Below are 22900 nucleotides of genomic sequence, written 5' to 3' on the forward strand. Positions count from 1 at the left end.
AAACATCTTTTAGAGAAGAACCTTTTATTTTATTTTGAAGAAACAAATTTCTGTCACTTAAAGCAATCCACGTATTTTTAGAACAATGAAAAATATTCTCTGAATTAAAATAATTTCTCAATTTTACCCACACAAAGATCATGTTACTAAAGAAAAATTCACCAATTTACAGGCTACACCCAAACCGTCACAACCCTTATGGCTGGCATCGATGTGTTCCAAACTAGAATACATGCAGGCTGTGGTGGCTCATGCCTACAAGCCCAGCTTTCGCAAAGTTCAGCAGAAGACTTACCCCAGTACAGCGAAACCTTGTCTCTGAAATGCAAAAGCGAAGGGAACATTTGGTTTGATACACAGAATCTTCTGTGATGTCGCCTGGGGAAAGAGGATGGCAACTTTGCTTTACAACCAAGAAAGTATATCAGACTCGAAGTCACCCTTTGTGAACTGTGAGGGAGCTGCTGCTGTTTGGATTACTGGCTGTTTCAGATCTCTTCTGTCCGTTCTGCTTTGACACTTGATGTGAGTTACTCTTTGCATTCCCTTGCAAGAGCTTGACCGTAACAACTGACATCACACAGACAAGTCGGATGCACGATTCAGTTTGTCCACTGGAATAGAAATCTTGAGAAAACAAGTTGATTCCTGGAACAGCTGAACTCCTGGGTGGGGGTGGGGTGGGTAGTTGGGCTTCCCATGGTTTGAGAGTAGTCATTCAGCTTTCACAAAGCCAGGGGGTGGCCTTGTGAGCACTGGGGTGTCCACTGGGCTGGGTGGACGGCACACTCCTGGGCCGATGCACCTCTCCTGGTGCTGTTCTCTTTAAACAGAAGCTTACCTACACGGTGAAGACTGAGTCCCAGAGCTGGCCTCTCACAAACAGTCCCGTCACATGACGAATATGCTTTTCTGCCTTGCAGCCCACTTTTAAATTTAATTTCCAAGTGGGAACCCATACAGCTGATAAGACAAAGGTGCGTGGTGTGGATACGGGAACTGGCGTGAACTCTTTGGATACACTCAAGCTGGATGTATAAATGCTAGAGAGAATCACCGGCTTGGGATTCCTGCCTCCTGGAACCAGGGAGGCGGCAGTTCTCTGGGACCCGTCTTCACTCCAATGTCTGTTTACATGGTCACAGTTCCTTTGGAGGCAGCTTCACTATTCTTGCCATATTGGGGTCCAGCTTCTGCAGGCACCCTCAGTCCATCTCCTAAGAAAGGAGCAGCAGAGTTAGTCTCATAGGATACAGTGCTTTAGAACACAGGCGCAGGGCTCTGGCTGTGGCTCAGTCAACAGTGCCTGCCTAGCATGCAGAGACCTGTCCCCTGCACCACTCACCCGCCTGTGGGGGTGTACGACTGCAGTCCCAACACTTAGGATGCTGAGGCAGGAGGATTGCCTTGTATTCTATTGTCATCTGGGAGTGTGGACTCTGCCTTCCCCCAGAATAAACAACCCCCTCCCCCAAAAGGGGAATCCTGGGTAATGTGTCTGACATGTTCTAAAATCCCAAACATTCGAAAATACTAGTGCACATTAGATAGCTCCATCCAGTTTCCACTCAGGTTTGTGTGGCCAGAGCACAAGACTCAGAGCGTGTGGCCGTTTCCAAGCAGTTTCAGAAGACTGACCTTGGGCTTAGTTCGGTGTGATCACTTCCTGAGCATGCACAGTAAAAACTCAGGGCTACCCCAGCAATGGACATGTTCTTAGGTTACTGGAGAGCTCGACAGAGTTTCTCACTTAATTAATTTATTCTATTAGTTTCTCTCCACTATCCTTGGGAAGCACAAGTCGAAATAATTTAAATTATGGGCCAATGGGATGGCTCACTGGGTAAAGGCTTATATTGCCAAGCCTGCTTCAATCCCTGGGACCCACAGTGGAAGGAGAGAAACACACCTCTAAGTTGTCCTCTGACTTCCTAGATGCTATGGCACACATGGTCCATCACAAACATATAAACACAAATAAGTGTAGTCACTTTTTGATTACTTATGACACCCCGGGCAATGTAGATGGCTCAGCAAGAGCTATACAGGCTGGAAGAGCTGAGTTCAGATTCCCAGCACCCATATGTAACCACTTGCAACTCCAGTCCCGGAGGATCCAGCACCCTCCTCTGGCCTATGCAGGCATCAGCACACACATGGTACACAGGCACACACTCATGTACAGCATCAATACACATTAAACAACTGTTACCCCAGGGCTGGACGGGAGGGAGGCAGGTGGAAGCCCAGGGTTGGCTTGGCCAGCTAGTTTAGCCTAAACGGTAAGTTCCAGCTTCACTGAGACCCCACCTCACAGAGATAGGCAGAGTGAGATAAAAAGACGCCTAAGAATGACCTCCGGCTTCCATGTGCACATCACACACACTTATGCTTAGGTTTGTGACAGAGAAGAAGCTCCCAAGGGAGCTGAGCCCTTGGTCATCTTCCCAAACACTCCATGTCTCCTCAGCGTGCTCGGTTTCCACCAGCAGTGTGAAGCCTACTGTTTAGAGCCTTCACCTCTGCTCTAAACAGTCTGCAGTTGGTCAAAAGGAGAGGAGTGGGCAGAGGGACTTCAGCAGAGGCTCTGCCGGATTAGAATAGGGTAGGAAGCAGGCAGGGGCTGGTGCCACTGGTCCTTACATTTCTAACCAAGCTCCTCACATAGGAGAATAGGTTCTGGTTAATAAAGTTCACAGTCGTGCGGAAGATATCACGGAGCAAAGACGGTGTATGACTGGCCACTTTTTTGGCCAACAGCATGGTCATTATCAGCATGGCCTTGTCGTTCTCCATGTCTCTAGGGAAGGCTGTCTTCATCTCATCGAGGGCTTTGGCCAGGCAGTTCCTTCTGTCCTGCACATTAGAGAAGACGTTTACTGATGCTCTCCCTTTAGAGAGACCGAACCAGACCAAAGAGCCTTTCAGAGGGAAGTGGTGCTTAAATAGCTAAGAGCGTTGGGTGGAGGGATGACAGGACGCTCCACAGACCATGGCTAGTGAGCAGCCTGTGCACACTGCTGACATACAGGAGCCTGAGTTGTTCTCTGTACTCATGTTCTTAGGGAACTGCTGGACAGGAGGACATCTCGGGCTCATCTTACTGGTGTGCTTAGCCTTAGGGGCTACATGTTATTTTCCCTTCAGGTGAGAAAGGAAGACACTGGGCCCCTGGATCAGTTCCCAGCACCTATAGGCAACAGCTCATAATGGCCTGAAACTCCAGCTCTAGGGGATCTGCAAGCGTGTGCACGTACTCACACATGAGGTGCACACAGAGACATGTAACTTTAAATTCTTTAAAAGCTGGTTGGGTGGTGCAGGCCTTTAATCCTAGCACTCAGGAGGCAGAGGCAGGCGGATTTCTGAGTTCAAGGCCAGCCTGGTCTACAGAGCAAGTTCCAGGACAGCCAGGGCTACACAGAGAAACCCTGTCTCAAAAATAAATAAAACCGCAGAGAGGGAGAGGGAGCAAGCTTCAAGTTCTGTGGCTCACATTAAAAAATCTACCCACAGGAGGAGCCCAAGGCTGTTCACAGATGTGTCTATGTTCTACGACAGCCGCTGGAGAGTGGCAGGTAGAGAGTGCCAGCACAAAGACAGGCTGTATGGAGACACCATGAATCTGGATGGCAAGGGCAGCCACGATTTCAGCTGGTGGAAGTCCTCAGAACAGAATCTCCCTCCTCCATCCCCTCCATAAGTAGGCACTTCACAGCCCCAGAGTTTGGTGTTCTCTCTCTGCTTTAGGAAGGACCCGGTGCTGAGGAACAAGCTTTGGGTCCTTCACAGTATACCCAGCAAGAGGTGGAGTTGTGTCAGTTTCCATGTGCCGATTATAACCGCACAGCCGAGCGAGCAGCTGAGTAGGCGGCACGTCACCCTGGGGAAACGACATCAAGTTCTCCACAGCAGAAGACTAAGTCTTTCTTACAGATCAGGCACTTCAGGATCTTTCTGGAGGTCTGTCTCCCTACGCTCTGGACTTAAGGGACCCTAAATCTCACCTCACTACATTCTTTGGCAAGACCATACTGATGTAAGGACAGGATTCACTCCCTAGGAAAGCCTCTGGTTCAACAAAAAACATCCCCACACTTCCGAAGTGTCCTAGAAGAGGGGCTCAGAGGCCAGTCATATACTTACTTCCTCTGACAGGCTGCCATTCACGAACTGTGTGGCCAGCTGCCTCACCAGCGTGGGCTGGATGCTCCGGTCCATCTCATCGCCTACTTGGGCGAGATGTCTGGCAATGTTCTGGATGATTTCTTCCTGACTTTCAGAATCTGAATGTTTAGGCAGGGAATACAAACAAGACTTAGCAATGGTTCTGGTCAACAGCTTCATGCCATTTCCCATCTCCACACATGCACTAGTAGGGACCATGCATGGGCCCCGGTCCAGGGAAGCCCTAACTGTCAGAATCTGGCTGGAGAAGCAGGCCTGTCCCAGATTACATGATTGCTGGTGCCAGGAGGAGTGAGGGTAGGGGAAGGCCCTGAGCTGCAGCATTCCCTGAGTGCACCCTGAGGTGAGCCAGCAACTAGCCTGGCACTAGGGAAGGGGCCGTGCAGTCAGTGACAACTGAGTCTCTGCTGCATTGTCTGGAGACCACACATCCTTCACCTCCTCACAGGGCTGCAGTGTCCCTGGCTCCTCTTCCAGTCCTCTCACTCCATAAGTGTCCAAGGCTACACCCTGTCTGTAGACAGAACCTACTGGGACCGCCCTGTACTGCCTCTTCTCACGCTGTCCCTTGTACAGCTTCCTGATCCGGCATGTACCACCCCCTGGCCTGGATCCTGCTGTGTCATTTCTGTCCCAGTCTGCTCCTCTTTCTTTCTCCTTTTGGCACTTACCCGTTTACCTATTTCTCTTGTCTAACAGGGCTGCTTGAACGTAAGCTTCTGAGAAACTGAAACTGTTTAGATTAATGCATTTTATGTGCATGAGGGTTTTGCCTGCATGTACATCTGTGTACCACCTGTGTGCCTGTTACCCATGGAGGTCAGAGGAGGGTGCAGGATACCTGGAACTAGAGTTACAAGGGTTGTGAGCCACCATGTACATGAGGGAATTGAACCTGGGTCCTTTGCAAGAGCAACAGGTGCTCTTAATCATGAGCCATCTCTCCAGCCCCCCAAAAACTAATTTTAAAATCTTTTGGTTTACTGTCAGATACCCCAACACTTAAGAACCCTGTGTACCACCTGTGTGCCATGACTGGTGTATAGCTGGTGCCCAGTAAGCAGCTGCATGAATGAATGAATGATGAATGAATGAATCAACAGACTCATATGTAGCTCCTAAAAAGTACTCAATAAATATCACTGTAGCTTTTGTTTGTAACTTCCCTAAGGCTTCTCCTGACAGTGACATGTTCCCTCCCTCAGCTGTCCTGCAGGACCTCACAGTGCAGCCTTGTCAGCTCTCCTACCCTGTACCTCAGAACCAGGAAGGGGCTAAAGTGAGCTGGGTCCTGAGGGGACTCACTTTAACGAAGTGGCTAGAGGCCCAAGATATTCAGTGCTGGCACGAGAGGGGAGGGCTCCTCCTGTCCTGTGTCCTGCCAGTGTCACTGCTGCTCTAATGCAGAGCGGCTCAAGCCTCACATTAGTAGGCAAGCGCTCTAGCACTCGGTGGTAACTCTAGGCCCTCACTCAGTTGACGCATGTCACATGGCCACCACACTGCTCTCTTCAAGGCCTTTCTAGTGCTCACTTGCTTCTGCCTAGGTGACTATGTGGCTTCCGGTTCCCTGTGATTTAAATCCACTACTCGTCAAGGGTTCTGGGCAGACTCAGCTGCTCACTCACTTGCCAAAGCTTTGCCCTGCTTCCAAGTCCAATCAGTCTGCAGCCGACTGTCTACAGAGCCTCCGCTGATACCCTGACTTAAGCCAGGCTTTAAAGTCTGGCATGGACTGACACAGAAAGAAGTAGGTACAGCATGGGGTGACAGATACCTGCACACAGCCAGCACCCCCTTCTGCTGCCCTGTACTTCCTGAGCCTTTCCTAGACTGCCTGGTGCTTCTCTTCAGTTTAGCCTGGCAAGATGGCTCACTGGTGGGATGTGAAGACTCTGTGGTAGAACCTGGAGAACACCCGCCACACCCCAGCCTACTCAAGATACCACTTCAGGGCATTTAAAAAATGAACCACACTTGACAGAAGCAGGGAGAGCTCTGGGAATTCAGAATTAGCCTGGTCTATAGGCAACAAGTTTCAGGCAACACAGTGAGACCCTGTCTCAAAAAATTAATTAGCCAAGGGAAAAATAATTAGAAAGAAAGAAAGAGAGAGAGAGAGAGGAGGGGAGGGGAGGAGGAGGAGGAGGAGGAGGAGGAGGAGGAGGAGGAGGAGGAGGAGGAGGAGGAGGAGGAGGAGAGGAAGAGGAGAGGAGAGGAGAGGAGAGGAGAGGAGAGGAGAGGAGAGGAGAGGAGAGGAGAGGAGAGGAGAGGAGAGGAGAGGAGAGGAGAGGAGAGGAGAAGAAGAGAAGAGAAGAGAAGAGAAGAGAAGAGAAGAGAAGAGAAGAGAAGAGAAGAGAAGAGAAGAGAAGAGAAGAGAAGCTAGTTGCTGGTTTCCCTCACAACCACTAGAGGGCAGTGAAGCCTCTGTGCCCAAGATCGGAAGGCAGCAGGCTTAGAAACAACTACCAAGTCTGGCTTTGAAGGCTGCTTATCTGTTTGTTTGCTTGCTTGCTTGCTTGTGACAAACCCAAGGCCTTAGAAAGCAAGGCACTGTCTGTCTCAGACTTCCGTCTCCAGCCCCTGGCCTGCAATATGGAAAGGCCTCAATCTAGGATTTGGAGGTTCTGGAAGTTTACAGGGCAGTGATTCCAACCAGGATGGAAAATCATCTGAGGGCCATGTAGATGGAGCAGAGGCACATCTGACAACCTGAGTTTGATCCCCAGGACACACATGGTGGAAGGAAATAGCCAACTCTGATTCCATGCTAGGGCATGTACATACTCCCATACTCAGACACAGACAGACAGACAGACAGACATGCATTTTCAAAAAAAAAAAAAATCATTCAGTAGTCTCCAGCTCAAGAACATGCTGGAGGAGCAGAGCCCCAGGCCAGCACATTCTGAAGACCTTCTCAGTGATGCCAACTTGCATGCTGCCCACAGGCACTCTGGGCACTTGGTACACCCCAGCCTTTAGGAAGGTCTCTTCAGCTGCTGCAAACACAGCATGGGAACAGGGGAAGTTAGAACAGAGGCTGGGAAGAGAGCCAGGGCTCAGGTCAGGAACAAGTGAAGTCTAGGTGCAGCCGAGTGACACAGGCTTAGCAGGAGGTGACGGCTTGGTTGAGCCTTGCTCCCAAAGCATGGGCAGTTTGATCTGAGTTTAGCCATTTCTCTCTGCTATGCCTCAGTTTTCCTTATTTGGAAACGAGGGTCAGAATACTTCAGCACTTGGGTCACCTCTTTAGGTAATAGCAAGTCACATGTGTTAAAGTTTCATATAGGAGACAAACCCGACTCTAACGGGAGGTGTTTTCACGGGATGGAGAGCTCAACCAGCCTACACAAGGTGCTGTGGGGCTGTTGAGAGTCGCCTGGCAGCTGTGACCAGACTAGCAATGTCCCAGACCTCCCAGATCTGAATGGCAGCATGAAGGACTCTGCCTTGCTACTTTCCAAAACTCCACAAGCCAAAGCTCGAGACACCTCTGGTTTATAACATCTCGACCATCGTGGTGGTTTGAATAAGCTTGGCCCAGAGAGCACTGTTAGGAGGTGTGGCCTTGTTGGAGGAAGTGTGCCACTGTGGGCGCAGCCTTTGAGACCCTCCTTCTAGCTGCGTGGAAGACAGTCTCTCCTGGCTGCAGTTGGAACAAGGTACAGAACCCTCAGCTCTTCCAACACCATGTCTGCCTGGACACTGCCATGCTGCTGCCTTGATGATAATGGACTGAACTTTCTGAACCTGTAAGCCAGCCCCAATTAAATTTGTCCCTTATAAAAGTTGCCTTGGTCATGGTGTCTCTTTGTAGCAATGAAACCTAAATTAGACAATCAATTTCCAGTCTTTGGCTGTATTATAACTGTTTGGGACATATGTTAAAAAACACACTTTAATATTAGTCCAGAGAGGACACTCAGGTCCAGACCTGAAGAGAACTAAGGATTCATCAGAAGGAAGAACTTTCTAATTAGTTGTTCTGATACAGGGGATGGTGAGTCGGACATTACTGGGGGCAATCAAGCACAGACCACAAGACAGGAGTCACATGACATGCACACATACCAACCTGACAATGTAAGGCTAGAGACTGAGCCCCAAAGGCCCTCGTAGTGTTTAGGGGTCAGTAAAGCCTACATTTGGCATTAGACAAGACCAGGACCTACCTGGCTCTAGTCTTCCATGGTAGAAGGAGCGGCTAGCCCGGCTGCCATCTGTCTGCAGCTCATCTTCGAGGTCTGCATCCGGGTAAACCTGCACAGGCAGTTCCTGACCCAGTACCTCCAGCTCTTGGTGGAAATTACAGTCAGAGCTTTGGAGAAAGCCGAACACCAGCAGGTTTGTGATGTGCTCAGCCTCCAGGCCTGAGCCGTTGCTGACCTAAGATGAAAAGGGAGTCAGGAGGGCTCACGGAGCCTGGGTCAGGGCACAGATGCACCCGAGTCTCACTGGCCTGTGAGAACCAATAACTCCGAGAATCCAAATGCCCTAGCAAGAGCCCGACTGCATGAGCCGTGCTCCTAGCAGCAAGCAGTTCCTCTTTCCCTTCATTCCCTTCACGGGCAGGAGGAGGATGCACCATCAGGGGCAGCAGGAAGAGCCTTGCTCACTCGCAGGCCTCTCTGCTAGAGCCATGTTGTGTCCAAGGCAGCCCTGGGGAGGGACACTAAGGAGGAGCACTTCGTAACGCCTGTACCACAAGGCCCTGCAGTACAACAAAACTTAGAAATAAAACCTGCTTCACTTAATGTCTCTCGCCTCTGCATTTAATAGTTGTAATAAATACTGACTTTATATTATTTTACCATAAAAAAACCTCAGAAAGTCAGAAACACCTACAAAAAGATACAAGTTCTGATGTAGGGCAGGGGTGTCAAATGCCAAGATGTAAGAGACAATGTCGGCATTTCACTCTGGTCTCAACTAGATACCACCTAACTTCTGTGCATCAGCTTTCCTGCCCAAGGTAAAAGAAGGGGATGGCAGCAAGTCTACCCTTGTCCCTGGGGAGGAGGGGCCCAAGAGGGACCCACTCTCTAGGGCCCTGCAGGACAGCAGAAGACATCGGTAGGCTAGAAAGCACTACTGCCCGCACCCAGCTCAGGCCCTGACTGGGGCAACAGGGAACCTTCCAGATCTTTTCTGTCCAGCCTCTGTGCTGTGCTTGCCACGTCTACCAGGCTGACAGTCATGCCATTCCATCTTTCTAGAAGGATGTCCCCATTCCATACCAAGTCCCTATCAGATGCCAATGGAGACGAATTCTGTTGGATATCTGAGGTGCATCTTGACAGACCTGTCAAATGAGGGGTCAGGTAGCATCACCCAGGAAGAATCTAACCTCAGAGTCCATGACACAAGCTGTGTAGCTCCAACCACCGCTGGCTCAGAGTCCAGGGAACCACCTAGAAGAAGACATACACATGGCATGGGTGGCTGTTCCCTGAAGCAATGCCTCTGTGGGGCCCCATCAGGACACAGGACACTGTCACACCTGCAGCTGAGGCACACCCAACCACCACCACTGGCTTTGGCTCATTTGTTTGCTCTCCGCACAGAACCAGAGCTGCGACCAGGTGAGTCAGGTCTGCAGTCTTCCTCCTTGAAGCCCCAGTGGGTGCTGAACTGGGCATCCCCAGACCAGTCCTCCAGGGCTCAGCTTTGCTTCCCACATCCAATAAATCTGATCAGCCAACCAGCGCGTCTCACAAGAACTGCTGCTGCTGATCCTCACACTGGCTAGTGGGTTTCCCAGCTAGTCACACACACCTGCAAGACTGCAGGGCATCCACATTACAGGACCGCAGCCCTCCCAAACCACCAACCACTTCCTCTTTCTACCCACACGATGAGGCAAACCAGACAGTATATATTCCAACTTAATGGGAAGAAAATACAATAATCTAAAGGGTCATTTTGAGCCTGCAAGACAGTGTGGCTGGTAAACTCTGCTGCCACTCAAGCCTTCTGATCTACCACAACTGATTGGACCACGGTCATTTAAGAACCTCCTTGAAGATGTCCAGACGAGCAGCTTTGTCCAGTGCAGTGGCTCTTATAACTAAGTGCTCTGATGTGCATTGGAGTTTGCTCTTTGATCCCTTCATTGACAGGTTAAGATGTGAATCTTTGTGAAGACCCTGACCCTGAAGGTAGAGCCCTCTGATACCACAGAGACTGTGAAGGTCAAAATCCAGGATTAAGAGGGCACCTCCCACTCAACCCAGGAGACGCTCATCTTTGTAGGCAAGCAGCTGAAAGACGCCCATACTCTTTTTGATTCAGAAAGACTGAAGCCTGTACCTGGTCTCCATTCTTCAGCCTAAATGTCCGGTAGGCACTAATGGTATTACTCTGCACTAAAGGCATTTGTGCATTTAAATTTAGAAATTTTACGTTTCAGTGCAGCCAGGCTTGGTGGTATGCACCTTTAATCCCAGCACCTGGAGGCAGAAGCTGGTGGATCATTGAGTTCTCGGCTAGCCTAGTCTACAAACCAAGTTCCAGGATAGCCAGGACTATGCAGAGAAACCCTATCTCAAAACCCGCCCCAATAACCCCCATAACATTTCAGTAATGGCTGGACCTCTGTTTAAAACGTTAGTAAAGGTTTGTTGCATGGTTAAAAACAAGTATATCCATTCACCATGTATGTTATTACCGAGAATGCAAAGCCGTATGGCCACCATGGAAAATAGTGTGGAGATCCCTCAAAAAGCTAAAAACCACAAGTAGGCAAGAAGTAGGCTGGTGCCAGCAAACCAGCTGGCCTGAGGTTCCATCCCTGGAACAATGTGAAAGGTCAAAGGGGAGCCGCCTCCAGGTCCCTCTGACCTCCATACGCATGGGCCTGCCTCCGTCATATACACACAATAATGAATAAACATTCTAATTAAAAAACCCACCTTGCTTGACATTTCTCATTACATCAAGAATTATTAGACACAGGTGTGAAAGCACACTCTGCAAGCACCTCACGGGAGTCACAGCTGTCAACCACAGTCACAGCTGTCAAAGTGGCCATAGCAGAGGCCACTTCTTCCAGAAGCCACCAGGTGGAGTCTTGGGAAGAGAGAGCTGTTTCTGGCCAGATGGTCCTGAGTAAGATGACAGACAACAGCTCTCGTGGATCAGACTACTCAGACTCCAGCTCACTCTTCAGGGACCCGGAAGCCAACTACCCTGAAGTAGCTGAAAAGTCTGAACTTCACAAAGCCTCCTCCCACAGGCCCAAAGTGCAGACTCGGGCCACACCAGAAGAGAGGAAGGTACAAAGTGCTGCTACACACAGAGCGGGGTGTCCTTGTGTCCCCGCCCTGCTGAAGTTTATCTATACAAGTCATCGAGGAAAATGTGATAAATATTACAGAGATAGTCATACATACCCTCCGTAAGCACCCAGTCATCCACTCATCAAGTGTCCAAGGTGCCAGGGGCTGTAAAGCAGTACAGAGAATGCCACCAAGACAAGATCTAGAGAAGAAAAAAAGTCTCCCAGACTTAGGGTTGATGAATGCCAAGAAGTAACCAGAAATTGTTTTCCATCCTTTTCAATGGACGTCTGTTAAATATTTAACTAATTACTTAATAGGAAAAACAAGGTACCATGTTGAAACTGCTCAAGGGCCTGAGATGTAGCCCTGCTGGTAGAGTGCCTGCCTCACAGGCACAAAGCCCTAGGCCACCAAGTAGGATGGCACACACCTGTAACTGCAGCACTCAGGAGAGGATCAGAAGTTCAAGGCCACCCTCTTCTATACTGTAAGCTGGAAGCCAGGCTTGGCTATAAGATACCTTGTCTCGATAAAAATAAACAAACACATAAATAAATAAAACTCAAGTGTCAAAGAACCACATGCACAGATGATGAGAAACAGAAGAACTTAGAGCCACACGCAAGACTGCCAGAAGCTGTGAGGTGACAACTGCATTCCACTGGACAAAGGCCTGTGGACAAATGCCCGCATTAACATCTGTATTCGGCAGCATATCAATAACCTAAAGGGTAAAATGGTAATAATACCGCATTGTGGGTGTGGAGTTCCGTGTTCCAGCCGTGCCTTGTATGCCTGTGTCCCTGGGCTAGACCCTCAACAACTGAAAGAGAATATTTGGTAAGGGACTGGTTGGAGACTGGCGAGAAGGTTTGGCGGTTAGGAATGCTTCTTGATCTTCCAGAGGACCCAAGTTCTTCTTCCAGACCTACGTCGGGAGGTTCACAACCATGTGTAACTCCAGCTCCAGAGGGATCTGATGGCCTATTCTGGCCTCTGTAACATACACACACACACACACACACACACACACACACACACACACACAAACAAGGGGGTTGGCGAGATGGCTCAGTGGTTAAGTACTCTGGCTACCCTACCAGAGGATGTGGGTTCAGTTTCCAGTATCCATGTCTCCACCCCTCCCTAATTTTCCCTTTTTATAATACAAATGACCACATCTGAGATTTTCCAGGGTTGCCCAACCATAGCTTTAGGTGTAAGGCTCCTGAACAGGCTGGGAATACAGCTTGATGGTAGGGGCCTACCTACACGAAAGGCCTGACTGTTCCATGCCTAGCATGCAAACTATAAATAAGCAAATACAGTTATTTTTTTTTCTAAACCTACGGTCCAGTTTTGGAAACAGTAAATACCAAGTGTTGTCAGAAGCACTAGGCGGCAGGACACCCAATTAACACAGGATCAGATGTGCAAGAGTATAGACTTGGTTATCCATTAATGACACAAACCCTGACTGTTTCATAAGCAGTGAGCTTTGTCCACACACCCCCCCCCCAATGTCTAAAAAGTCAAGAGCACAACAAAGTCAACATGCAGTAGCCAAAGCTACTCTGCTACCCAGAGCCCCTGCGAAGGGTGGCTTCTATCTATCGGGCGATGGTGCACATCTCAGCACGAGCAAGATCTTCAGTTCAAAACTCTGCACACACCGCAAACCTAAAATACCTAGTGCACTGACATAATTCCAATTTTTTCATTCACATGCCAAGTGTAGAAGCACAATTTTTAAAAATCCAGAGAATGTTTGATTTGTATAAATGTCTCGTCCAGAGAGCGCTGCCTCAGTGTGAGACTCCAGAGCCTCCACCCCAGTGACTGAGGCACCTTTTCACACTTACACACGAGGCAAAGGCTCTCCTCAACTACAACCACAGAGACTCCAGAGCAGCTTCAGCTTAGATCAAGAACAAACATGGTGACCTGTACAGACTAGAATCCCAGCTACTCAAAAGGCTGAGGCAGGAGGATCACAAATTCAAGGCTGGCCTAACTTTCTAAGACCTTGTCTCAAAGTAAATACAAAACAAGGCTGTCTAGACTCCACAAGGCCATAAGTGTGTGAGTGGGCGGAGTCACCGTGGGGAAGACAGGGGGAGGGTGTGTTTTAGTTTACTTTCTATTGTAATAAAACACATGGCCAAAAACAATTTGGGGAGAAAAGTAAGTATTTCTTTGTAACACCTCTCAGGTCACCTCCCCCCCGCCCCCCCCAGACACACAGACAGACAGACACATACACACACAGAGAGAGAGAGAGAAAGAGAGAAGGGGGGGGAGAGAAAGAGGCAGGCAGGACAGAGAGACCCAAACTCATAGGTCCAGATGACAGATGAGACTAAGGACTCAGAGAAAGCAGCCAAGCAAACAGATGTGCTCTCATGATCCCACTCTCTCTCTGCCCCCCCCAACAGAGAGCAGCTGTGTCACATATTCATAAAGATGAACAAACATTAAGACCACAAAACTAAATCCTTGATGTGCCAACAAAGAGGCCTCTTTGTCTATCATGTACCAATCATAGACCAAGACAAATTCTATGGAGGGCAGGGTGCCAGGCACACTGCCAGCAAGTTCTACTCTTGGGGCTACCTCCCAGGCCCTGGGAAGTCAGACAGGTGCAGTAGTGCCCAGCTTCCTTGGCAATTTTCAAGCCTGGCTGCACAATGGAATCTTCTGGAAGCCCTTGAACACACTGACCTGACATGACCTTACATACAGCACCCATGGAATCCACTAAAAAAGCTACCAGAACTAATTCATGAGGAAAACAAGGTAGCAGAGAGTGAGCCCCTGCTGGGCTGTTTTTCTATACACTATTAATAACCCAAAATAAAGTGAAATGATTATTGTGGTACCAAGAAATAGAAAACTGTGTGGGCCTGCAGCTCCACAGTAGAACACATGTGTACCAAGAGCTTGAGACAAACCCCAGTGCTGTGAACAAAATTAATGCACAAAACATTTAAAAATTCTTTGGAATAAACGTAATAAAAGCGTTAGGCCTGGACACTAAATGAAAACTGCAAAAGTTATTGAGATTAAAAATGGACGGCAAACAGCTGTCAGGAACTGGGAGAGACAGCATGCTGCCAGCCTACAACACTCCATACAACTCCTATAAAAAATATTCCAGCTGTCTTTTTCTGCAGAAAGTGACGAACAATTCCTAAATTCGTACATACGTGAATGCAGAGGACGTTTTCAAAAATAGCCAATCTTGAAAAGGAACCAAGTGGACAGACTTGCACTTCCTGATTTCAAACCTTACCATAGCGCTAGCCATGACAGTGTGAGCCTGAAACAGAGTGCAGTGAACATCCAGTTATCAACCACTGACTCCCGGCCACCACCAGGGAAAGAACAGCTGTTTAACCAAGGACACCGGGACAACCAACGATCCCCTAGCAAGGCATGAATTCCTACCTCTGCTGGATGTCACACAAAAGACTCCAGAAAATGGATGCTACAAACGCTGCAGAGAGGACTCAGAAGTTAAGAGCACTGGCTGCTCTTCCAAAGGACCTGGGTTCAATTCCCAGCTCATATGGTGGCCTATAACTGTCTGTAACGCCAGTTCTGGGGCATCCGACTCCTGGCCGCCACAGACACTAGGCATCCATGTGGTACACAAGACATACTAAAACAGGAAAATAGTCACATACATAAATTTGAAAAAAATAGGTGACAGGGGTCTTTCCTTTTGGACATTCATTGGCCGTGGACATACTGTCCAGGGGTACCACGGCAGCATCAGCAAGTGCAGGACACACTCAGTCAGGGCATCACCAGAGGGTCAACTTTTGCCAGATCACGCTAACAAAGCTGTTACGAGTTATCAAGAGGAACTCAGCCCAACTGTCAGTGAGCAGACACGGCCCAATGATGCCACAAACAAGACTGCACTGCTCCAGCCATGAGGTGGCACAACTGGGCTCCCCTGCAGTCCTAACACACTCCCTAAGCAACCTGTCCCGGTGAAAGCCAAGTTCAGCAGAAGAGCTGAAAAGATTCAGGGTGTTGGAGGCCCCAGGGAGTGACCTGAAGCTACACAGAGAGGTTCACTGAATGATAACAAATTATTTTGTTTTTATTTTGTGCATATGTTTTGCCTGCATGCATCTCTGTGTACTACGTATGTGCCTGGTGTTCATGGAGGCCAGAAGAGGGCGTCAGATGATCTGGGACTGAAGTTACAGAGGGTGGTGAGCCCTCACGTGGGTGCCAGGACCCACACAGTCCTCTGGAAGAGTCCTCAGAAGAGCACCAGTGCTCTTAACCACCATCTCTCCAGCCCGAATAACAGATTTTTTTTTTTTTTTTTTTTTTTGAGACAGGGTCTCACTATCTCACTATGTAGCTCTGACTGTCCTCAAACTTACTATGTAGACTAGGCTGGCCTCCAATAGGGATCCGCCTGCCTCAGCCTTCTGAATGCTGGGATTAGAGGTGGTGCCAACACCGTGCCTGGCTTTGAATAAAAAATTCTTACAAGAAAAAAAAAAAAAGATAGGCCTAAGTATAAGGGGTAACCTGTAACACTTTAAAGAAAACACAGGGGGTTAAAGAGTAGATAGCTCAGCAGTTATGAGCACTGGCTACTCTTCCAGAAGACCTGGGTTTGATTCCCAGCACCCACACGGTGGCTCAACTAACTGTAACTCCAGTCTCAGGAGATCGGACGTCCTTTTCTGGGCCTCTGCGGGTACCAGACACAGACACAGTACACAGACATGCAGTCAAAACACCAATACACATAATTTGTAAAATAAAATAAAAAATTTAAAAAGAGAACATGAGAGGAAGTCTCAATTACCTTGTATTAGGCAGTATCAGACATAGCTCAGAAGCACAAGTAACAAAAGAAAAAAAAATCACATAACTTACTCTTCAAATTTGAAAACTTTTATGATTCAAAAGACACTACTGAGAAGATAGAGTCAGGCATGGAGCTTCATATCCGTAATCTCAACACCCAGGAAGCTAAAACAGGAGGACAGACTGATCTGCATAGTGAGTTCAAATCCAGCCCAGGGAGAAACCGTCTACAAAGTATTTGACAAGGAACAGGTAGCAAGAACATGTAAGTGGCTGGCGAGATGACACAGCAGCTAAAGGCATGGAGCACCAAGCCTACCAACATGAACTGAAGCCTTAAGACTCACGTTGGGGAAAAAAAGAACTGATTTCCCCAAGTCTGATCTCCAGATGCATGCTGTGATAGGTCCCATAATGAAATAAACAGCTACAGTTAATAAAAACAAGTATGGGCCGGAAAAATGGCCCAGTTGTTAAAAGCACTGGCTGCTCTTCTAGAGGGCCTGGGCTCAGTTCCCAGCACCCACATGGCAGCTCATAACTGTCTGTGACTCCAGTTCCGGTGGATTCAACACCCTCTTCTGGCCTCTGTAGGCACCAGGTTTGAAAGTGGTACAAGCAAACACCCATATACATAGTCACAGCTCACTCAGCAGAGTTCCTAGCGTGGACCTCAAGTTAACCTAGAACTTGATATGCAGGCAAGCGCAATCTCCCCTTCTGATCCTCCTGCCTCCACTGTCCAAGTGCTGGGGCTACAGATGCCAACCCCTGTGCCTGGCTTCTGCCAGCTGTCCTGGATCTTCAGCTCCTTATTTGGGCTTTTGAGATAAATTCTTACTATGAAGCCCAAGTTTACTTTGAAACTTGTTCTCCTCCTCCTGCCTTGGTCTCCCAAGTGCTGGCATTACAGACTTGAACCATCACCATACCAGCAATACTACGATTTTAAGAACAAGAGTGTAGCTCAGGGGTATAGCAATCGCTTAGTGGGCAAAAGTTTCTACTTTAACCACTAACACAGGGAAAAAAAAAAAAGTAAATCTAGCTGAAGGGTGGTATGGGAAAGGGCCTTCACCATGTCACTTAAGCTGTCCCCTCACTGGGGCCTCATTAGGCCCTCAGAAGTTGGCCATCCTGGATGTCTGAGGCCTATAAGATACAGGCCCCTGCTTCTTCTCCCTAGCCAGGACCTAAGCTTCTGAAAGATCTAAGCACTGGGTGGGACAAGATAGCTAGCAGAAAGGGAGTCAGATGTCCTAAGGGTGCGCCAACAGCCAACAGGGGCACAGAGGGATGTCTCAGAGGCCACACTTCGATGTTTGCATGCCTTTGCTCTCTTCTCTTCTCCACCTGCCCCCAATGCCTTACTCTCCCCCACCCCTTTTTAGCTTAGCCACAGAGGGACTAGGGTACCTAGCCCAGCAGAGACTACAATGAAGAAGGACAGGACTCCGCACCAAGCTCTGAGGGCAGAGCTGGCACTGGGCCTGCATTGGGTAACAGCAATTTCCTGTCTTCCACACCCTAGAAAAAAAACGACCTTTCCTCATTTGTTAAAGGGACAGCAGTCACCTTGCCTAATGAGATGCGCTCCTGGATGCACACACAAAACAGACAGTCCAGTAAGGGCTTTGTGGTGTGGTCTCCCTGGTGTCTAGAAGCTATTCAAAGAAAAACAAGACCATGTCCTGGCCAGAAACTTGCCTAGCCTTGTCTAGAACTCAAGGGAAGATAGGTCTATGGTATAAGGTGGCAACATGACAGACTGAGGAGGCATGGTGGGCTCCCATGGGTCCCAAGGCCTCTTCCAGCTGGTGTTTCCCAGTTCTAATACACATTTCCAAGACTGGTAAGGAAAAGCCTGTTGGAAAGTTCCCACAGAAATCCAGGCAAAGGTCTCCTATGTCCTTGCCTAGAGCAGGGTGGCTCTGGTGAGCTCCATCAGGGACACACACCCCTTGGAAGGCTGAGGACACATAAGGTGGGCTGAGGTACTGTACTACGTAAGCGTACTGATACCTTTTCTACTTGCAATCTTTTTCATCTCATGGTAGGCTTATTGCAAACAGTGCCACTATAGGAGAAACATGTATAAAACCAGTTATGAAAACTAAACCAAATATAGATGAGAGACACAGTACCATTACTGTTGGCTCCGGTAAAAGCCTGCAGCCAGGGGCTCTTGATCAGACAATCTGGAATCTTGCACACCCAGGCTTCAGCTCTGTTCTTTTACTGCCTCTGAAGAAAGGTTTGAAGCCGGTAATCCTAGCACTTGGGGAACCAGAAGCAGGAGAATCATGTGTTCTAGGCCAACCTCAGTTATATAATGAGTTGAAACCCAGACTGGGATATGTGAGACCCTGCCTCATAAAACATGAGAAAACAATCAAAAACAAAGAAGGTTTGTCACTGAAGGAGACAACACTAGCCTAAGGCAGTACAGACCTGCCCTGGTTGTAGCCATCATGGTGGCGGTAGACTCACTATTGGCCAGGCGATCCCCCCAGACTTGAGAAACTATGCAGGAAGCTTTGCAAAAAAGCATCTATACTGTGTCCCATGACACACAGATGGGCAACCTCATTCTACATTTGGCTGCCTTTTTCCACACGGCCCAGTCCTGGGCCAGGGCTTAGCCATCCACACCCTTCCAGGCATGATGCCAGAAAGCACACTGCTCTTCTTAAGCCAGTCCAGGGCCCAGTAGGGAAACACCTGGCTCCTAAGTACTTACTAACAGTACTTACTAAGTCTGTTTGCATCACTGAGGAAGAAGGGTCATTTAAAGCAAACCAGGGCTAGGAAATGGCTCAGTCTGTAAACTGCAGGCCTATCTAAGCATGGGGGTCTGAGCTGGGATCACTAGTACCATGCAAAAGCCATGTAGAATCTGAGTGTTGGGGACACAGAGACTGGAGCAGCCCTGGAGCCCATTGGCCAGCCAGTCTAACTAAATCGGTGAGTGAAGAGCCCTGTCACACACACAAAAACGTAGAGAATGACTGAGGAAGACACTTGACACCAACAGCTACACACACACACACACACACACACACACACACACACACGAGAGAGAGAGAGAGAGAGAGAGAGAGAGAGAGAGAGAGATGCTTTTCCTGTTTTCTGTTTTCTTGACTTCAGTTGGTTTTGTTTGATTGTTTTTTGAAGGCTAGCATGTCTGTGAGAACAAATGCCCATAAAGCCAACCAAGAATTCAATTTTCAAGATGGCAGCACCTCTAGAAATCATTGCCTTTCAGCTCATTTAGCTCAGGGTAGATACCACTACTCTTCTATTGGAAATATCCCTGCTTGGAGCAGCAAAAGTAGACAGAGAAGAGTAAGAAAGTAAGAAGCACTGAACTGGAGACGCTGTGGACATCTGCCAGAATGGTTCTTGAGGGAAACCCCCACCATAAAGGTTCCCGGCACTAAAGTTCCAGCTTCCCCATTCATACAACTAGGCACCCTGTCTCCTTCTAGCTGCTAGAGGGAAGAGTCCACAGAATGGAGTCGTGCATATCTGACTCAGTGCCAGAGTGCACATGTAGCACAAACTAAGCCTGGGGTTTTCCCTAGTATTGAAAAAGGCAACAACACCGTGGGCATCCTCTCTGCTCCTTACCCCCGAGGTCTATCGGGCTCTATGGATCCACCTCCCTTGGGGAGTAGAGCATGGCCTGAGAATGAGGTGGTAAACTGGGAGTTCTGAATCTGATCTGGAGACCCTAGGTAAATAAATTAGCCCCTCTCTGCCCAGTTTACCTATCCGAAGAAGGGAGTAATAATCTAGTCTCTAATTACTGTAATATGGAATGAGCTAATTCATATAAACGGTACACACTGTAGTCCCAGCACTTAGGAGGCTGAGGCAGGAAATATTCTTTTTTTGTTTGTTGAGACAGGGTTTCCCTGCCCAGCCCTGGCTGGGACTCAGAGATCCACTGGGCTCTACTTCCTGAGTTCTTGGATTAAAGGTGTCCCACCACTGCCCAGCCAGGAGGTATTGTTGATCAGGAGTCTGAGACAAATCTGGGCAACAGATTGCCTTAAAAAATAAATTTGAGAAGAAAAACAAAGCTCTCTGTGGGCTTATCAGGCACAGAAGGCTCTGAATAGTACTTGCTCATCGATGCCCTCCACCCAAAGCTTCAATTTAGCTGTCTCCTTCAGGCCTGTGACTATGAGGAAAGATACAAGTGGCCTCTGAGGATGGCCAGCCAGGCAGGGTGCCCAGAAAGAAATAGAAACACTAGCTGCTCTCCACAGCCACAACCCAACAAATGGTGGCCAAAGATACAACCACAGACAAACGTCTAGTGACCACAGACCCACAGCAGGGGCTTCCAGCTCACATTCTTGGATCCATCAGATTCACTGTATCTCTGATGAGGATGGCTATTCGGTCTTGAACTCAGCCTAGAGGCGGGTCCCCAATCCTCAAGTTCCCACTAGAGAGCAAAGGACAGCTAGAATAGCATGCACTGCCCTTCAAAAGGTCTAAAAGGCAGTGTCATCAGGCCTTCCTTCCGGAGCACAGGCACCCAGCACTGTTGGGCCCCAGGGTAAGTTATTCTTTCTTGCAAATAAGAGGAACCAGGTGACCTCAAGCTGTGAGCATCACCTCCCCTCCCCCAGCCTCCCCAGTAACTGCTTAACAGCCCTCTTTTCAGGTACACCCTCAACTCATCCTTCAGAGCCCCAGTAACCTGGCCACCTCGGGGCTACCTAAATCTCTTTAGGGCATGCCACATCCAGCCAGCTTCTCTTCACCTGACATCACCAAAGCCTGTACCCAACCCCATATATCACAGTAGCCAGAAGACAGCACCCTGCTCCTCAGGAACCTGTACCCAGTGGGTGAGATGCCAGCTAACCCAGCTGCCATTCCCTCTCTAGGCAAGAGAGCCAGAAGAGGCCAGGATACACACAATTCCGGGCCCCGCCCCCATTGTCCCTACATACGTACAAAACCTTCCTGGAGCTCAGCCCACTCAACTGTTAAAAGCCTCTGGAACCCTGACCCAAGCACCAGATCAGGCTCCCCAGAGGGAACACTCAGAGATGACTGCCAGGGTTTGTCCAGGGTAGGGAAGCCCAAGGCTTAGGAGATGAAGCAGGGCTGCAAAGTCTCCTGGCTGGATAGAGATGGAATGTGGAAAGTCCACATCCTTCTTGCATTTTCCCCCAGCTTCCTTCCATAGCTAGGTTATCCTCGACCGGGCCTCAGGCTAGTCTTCCAGGAAGGGCAAGCAAGCCTGGCCATGGCACCAGGCAGTAGCCTGGGAAGGTAGGGGAGCCTGGCCTGGGTCCTCAGGCTGATCTTCATTCTTCACCTAAGGCTCATCAGATGAAGGCCAATCCCATCCTAGAAGATGGTTACTTCTCTCAACAATACCTGGTCTTTTACTGATCTCTTCACTCCAGCCTCTCACACCCACAAAGTTCCACCCTGACCCGACCATGAACGTATGAATGAATGAATGTGTGAATCCTTGTGGGCCCAGCCACTTGGTGGCTGAAGGCTGTGGGTTTCTTCTAGAATCCTATAGGGTTATTCAGCCAACCACTCAACAAACTTTTTAAAAACATCAGCAACCAGTCTATGCACATTTTCAAACCATTCTGGGTACTGGAAATGCGGCGGGGGGGGGGGGGGGCAGCCACTTCCTTACAGTTTAGGTGTGAGTGTAAGCTGTGCACACAGCGGTGCCCACGGGTGTAGAAAAAGTGCCCTTCGCTGCAGTCTTCCAAGGTCTGTGTTCCTTGGGTTGGGGTTCCAGGGCTTTTGGGGGGCCCATTTGTGGCCTGTAGCCGTCCCTTGTTCATTTTTGTGGGTGGCCACAGCGGAGCGCAGCGGAACCTCGGGCCCGCCTTCCCAGCTCCGCGCGCACCTGCCGAGGGGCGCACTACCGCGGGATCCCCGGGTCCACCAGAAGGCCTGCTTCGAAGTGGACCAGGACCGAGCGCTGAAGGGGACCGCGAGTGGCGCACGCCCCAGGCCTTCCCGTGCCTTGTCCCCAGCTGCGCGGTGGCACCCTGCGGCCGGCGCTCCCACCCGGCCTCCACCAAGGCGCAAGAGCCCCGCCGCTGCGAAGGATCAATAGGATACCAAACTGAGCTCGGTACCGACCCCCCTCCTCCCAGAGGGGAACGGTGGGGGCACCCAGGAAGGTGGGCAGACTCACCACGCGGACGCCGCTGCGCCGGTACCGGCCGGCGGACAAGAGGAGGCAAGAGCTTCCCGACCGACACTAGGACCCGCGCTCTACTCCACCTTCCTTTCCTCGTGCTCGCCAGATAGCCCCGCCCCTCTGACAGCTCCGCCCTCCGGATGCTCCGCCCTTCGTCTGGCTTTACTTTACGGAAATCCAAGGGTCTAACCTGCTCGCTACGGGGGACAGGAAGGAAGGTACACCCGGAGCCTGCGCTCCCCCGGAGTCCCCAAAGCCTGAGTGCCCTGCCTTCGTGAGGATGGGGTGTCGTACCTGATCCGGGCCTCTCCGTATTGTCATGATGTACTACATAGCAGGGTTAGCACACTCAGACTAGTGGCCCTGTCAGAATTGGCCCTATCAGAGATGC

At 49.5% G+C, this 22900-nt stretch overlaps 1 protein-coding gene across 3 annotated transcripts; it reads right to left on the reverse strand.

Moving 5' to 3' along the window:
• Positions 1–7: 7 nt before the first annotated feature.
• On the reverse strand, positions 8–22641 carry Bid (BH3 interacting domain death agonist). 3 transcript variants are annotated; one of them, XM_076940470.1, is made up of 7 exons: positions 22504–22614; positions 11583–11670; positions 9539–9602; positions 8364–8577; positions 4147–4286; positions 2644–2856; positions 8–1217 (listed from the first exon to the last, which is right to left on the reverse strand). In XM_076940470.1, the coding sequence occupies exons 3-7, from the start codon at positions 9548–9550 to the stop codon at positions 1206–1208; spliced, it is 591 nt and encodes a 196-aa protein (XP_076796585.1). In that variant the 5' UTR covers positions 9551–9602; positions 11583–11670; positions 22504–22614; the 3' UTR covers positions 8–1205. The 3 variants fall into 3 exon arrangements, with proteins under 3 accessions (XP_076796585.1, XP_034367731.1, XP_076796586.1); XM_034511840.2 differs by lacking the exon at positions 11583–11670 and having other exon boundaries at positions 22504–22641; XM_076940471.1 differs by lacking the exons at positions 11583–11670; positions 22504–22614 and adding an exon at positions 11103–11387.
• Between the last annotated feature and the right edge of the window lie 259 nt (positions 22642–22900).

The sequence above is a fragment of the Arvicanthis niloticus genome, chromosome 9 (genome assembly GCF_011762505.2).
Source record: "Arvicanthis niloticus isolate mArvNil1 chromosome 9, mArvNil1.pat.X, whole genome shotgun sequence".
NCBI lineage: Eukaryota > Metazoa > Chordata > Mammalia > Rodentia > Muridae > Arvicanthis > Arvicanthis niloticus.

Excerpts from the sequence above, each read along its gene's own strand:
- Bid (XM_034511840.2), bottom strand. Across the intron at positions 4,287-8,363 it reads CCATGGAAGACTAGAGCCAG|ATTCTGAAAGTCAGGAAGAA; the intron begins GTAGGTCCTGGT and ends CTAAACATTCAG. Across the intron at positions 2,857-4,146 it reads ATGGCAGCCTGTCAGAGGAA|GACAGAAGGAACTGCCTGGC; the intron begins GTAAGTATATGA and ends TCTAATGTGCAG.